This window comes from Xiphias gladius, chromosome 5 (genome assembly GCF_016859285.1).
Source record: "Xiphias gladius isolate SHS-SW01 ecotype Sanya breed wild chromosome 5, ASM1685928v1, whole genome shotgun sequence".
NCBI classification, from domain to species: Eukaryota; Metazoa; Chordata; class Actinopteri; order Istiophoriformes; family Xiphiidae; genus Xiphias; species Xiphias gladius.
Window position 1 is genome coordinate 9,217,105 of NC_053404.1, and position 2,500 is coordinate 9,219,604.

At 41.6% G+C, this 2,500-nt stretch overlaps 1 protein-coding gene across 6 annotated transcripts in view; it reads left to right on the forward strand.

Moving 5' to 3' along the window:
* The window catches only part of phldb2b (pleckstrin homology-like domain, family B, member 2b), a 48,537-nt gene that overhangs the window by 20,333 nt on the left and 25,704 nt on the right, over window positions 1-2,500 (forward strand). For all 6 annotated transcript variants that reach the window (XM_040126722.1, XM_040126723.1, XM_040126725.1 and 3 more), the window contains one exon: window positions 1-461. This exon is cut by the window's left edge and continues 766 nt beyond it. In XM_040126722.1, coding sequence (XP_039982656.1) covers window positions 1-461 — 461 coding nt within the window. The remainder of the gene's footprint in view (window positions 462-2,500) is intronic.

The window sequence follows — 2,500 nt, forward strand, 5'->3', positions numbered from 1 at the left end:
CAACAACCCCACCCGATGTGACCTTCCCATCCGGAGTGGGGGGCTCCTTTTCCCCTCGTGTGGCCAAAAAACTCAGCTTGACTTCCTCTAGCTCAGTGGGCTCCATCAGCTCCATGAGTTCTAGCCCTCCAGACCCAGAACGGCTGGCTAGCCATGGATTCTCCAAAGGAATGGAGCTGTCTTTGGGGGACACGGAGAGGCGAGGGGCAGATCTAGAACTCACTGATGCCCTAGTGCTTGGTCTTGGAGAGAGGACGTCATCCTTTGGGAAGGCAGGGGTGGAACCTGGGATGGGGTTGGGTGAAAGGAGGCTGTCATTTGGAAAGGCAAGATTGACTCCACCGGGGGGGTTCAGGGAAAGAAGGGGGAGTATCAGCTCACTCAGTCGGAAGGAGGAGCTGACTGACTACCACCAGCACCAAAAAGAGGAGAGGCTACGTGAGCAGGAGGTGGAGAGACTGGTGAGTTGGAGTGTGTGTTTGCCGATGTTTACATTTCCACATTCACATTATAGAAACATGTTGTCTTTCGGATCAAATTGCACTATATAGATATGCAGATATAAACGTCCTGCAGACTGTATCCTGTGGCGTAAAGTGTAAATCAATTACACTTACAGATGGACAGACTGTTGACAGGTGAACAGTTTGTTGCTGTTAAAAAGAGAATAGGGATATACGTTTTGACACAAAAAATAGAGATGGATTAGGAATGCCTCCCTTTATCACTAATGTCCGCCTTGGCCTCTCAAACCTACACTCCCAAGGAGCACACACACACACACACACACACGCAAAATGAGGTCTACCACTCACACAGATGCCTCTGGCAGTTAACCGATACTAACTGGACTATTCTTAACCCCGTGCTTGGATTGTGTGTTTGTGTACGTGTAGAGCATGTTTAGGTCAGTCATCTGGAGAACCGCCCAGTGAGGTTTGGTCCACTGGAGAGCCACACATCAGTCAGATGTCGGTTAGAGAAACTAAAGAAGATTAGAGGGCAGAGTTATTATGTAGCATGTGGATAAACATACAGATGCTAAACATATAACAGCTAGACTCATAATCCCACTATCCTTCTCTCTTTATATGTCCCTCTCTTTCACACAGACCTAAGTGAACTGGTGTCTCTTTAACTGTGAGAGATAGTTTTCTGGATGTTGGACAAACCAAACTGTGTTTCACAAGCTTCAGAGTGGCTTTTGGCTAGCCTCAAGATATTGTGGATTGTAGTTATGATAGCAAGATGGAATATTGTGGACCTGCCACTCCTGCTCTGATCAGAGAGCCATTTTTTCTTTTTCCAGTATAAAGGTGGGACATTTATTTAGACCCTAAAATGTTGCATTTTACTTGGTTTGATTAACAACCAATTATTTAGGTTGGGTACCAATGTAAAAGCTTGCAACCTCCTGTTTGGCACATTAAATAATGCCAAACAGTGATTTGAGTTTCTATAATTAATTGTCAAAATGATTATTACTTGTGAATATATTTTGAATAATACGTTCTGAATAACTGATGATAAAACAATGAACTGCTTTTAGCAGTCCTGATCAGATATGGGCTGGGTGGGTGGGTGTAAGCAAGCCACTTGCAGCATCTCTGACTCAAATTCTCAAGCCCAGTAAAGCATCTTCTCTGACCTCTAGTGGTAGTGAAGGAAACAGAAGAAAAACACATTAACTAGATTACCAATTGTGCCACTGACAGTGTACATCTTAGATGTATTTGGTGAGGTTTGATTAAGTGTCAGTCCAGTGTTGCATCAGTCCATATATACAACTTGGCATTTAGCCAGCTTGTAACCAGCCGCCAACAGCAGTTTGTCTTGGTAGTGTAGTGTATACTTGGTAGTTTTGAATTTGCGGAATTAACAAGAGAGCACTGTGGTTGCTACTAAAAGGACCGACAAGTAATCATGAGGAATAAAGGAAAACAGATTTGGATAAAGAGAGTTTAAGAGACAGAGTGAGATAAATGTCTATCCTAACTTAAGGTAAGGGAGAGGAATTTCCATTACAATTAGAAAAGACTTGTTACGTCTTATTACACCTGAAAAGCTCAGCGGGACAGAAAAAGAAAAATATTTTAATTCCTCTTTTTGTCCAGTATATGTCAGGCCAAAACACTAGCACACACTGTTGCCAGTGACTTCACCTATTACGTTGTTTTTGATATACCTAAATATGAAGATAAATTCATAATTAGTGAAGATTAAGCTATTGAGAATAAAATATAGTATAGAATCATCTCGAAAACAAATGGAACAATCTATAACAATCGATTTAGTGTGTGTGTGTATGTATGTGTGTATTTGTATATATATATATTATATGTGTGTGTGTGTGTGTGTGTGTGTGTGTGTGTGTGTGTGTGTGTGTATTATAAAACTAATTAAAAAATGAGACTAAATAGAAGAATCATAATAATAAATGAAGCAACGGGTGTTGTGCAGGATCATGGGGGTGGTAGCTGGTATGCAGTCAGAGATCCAG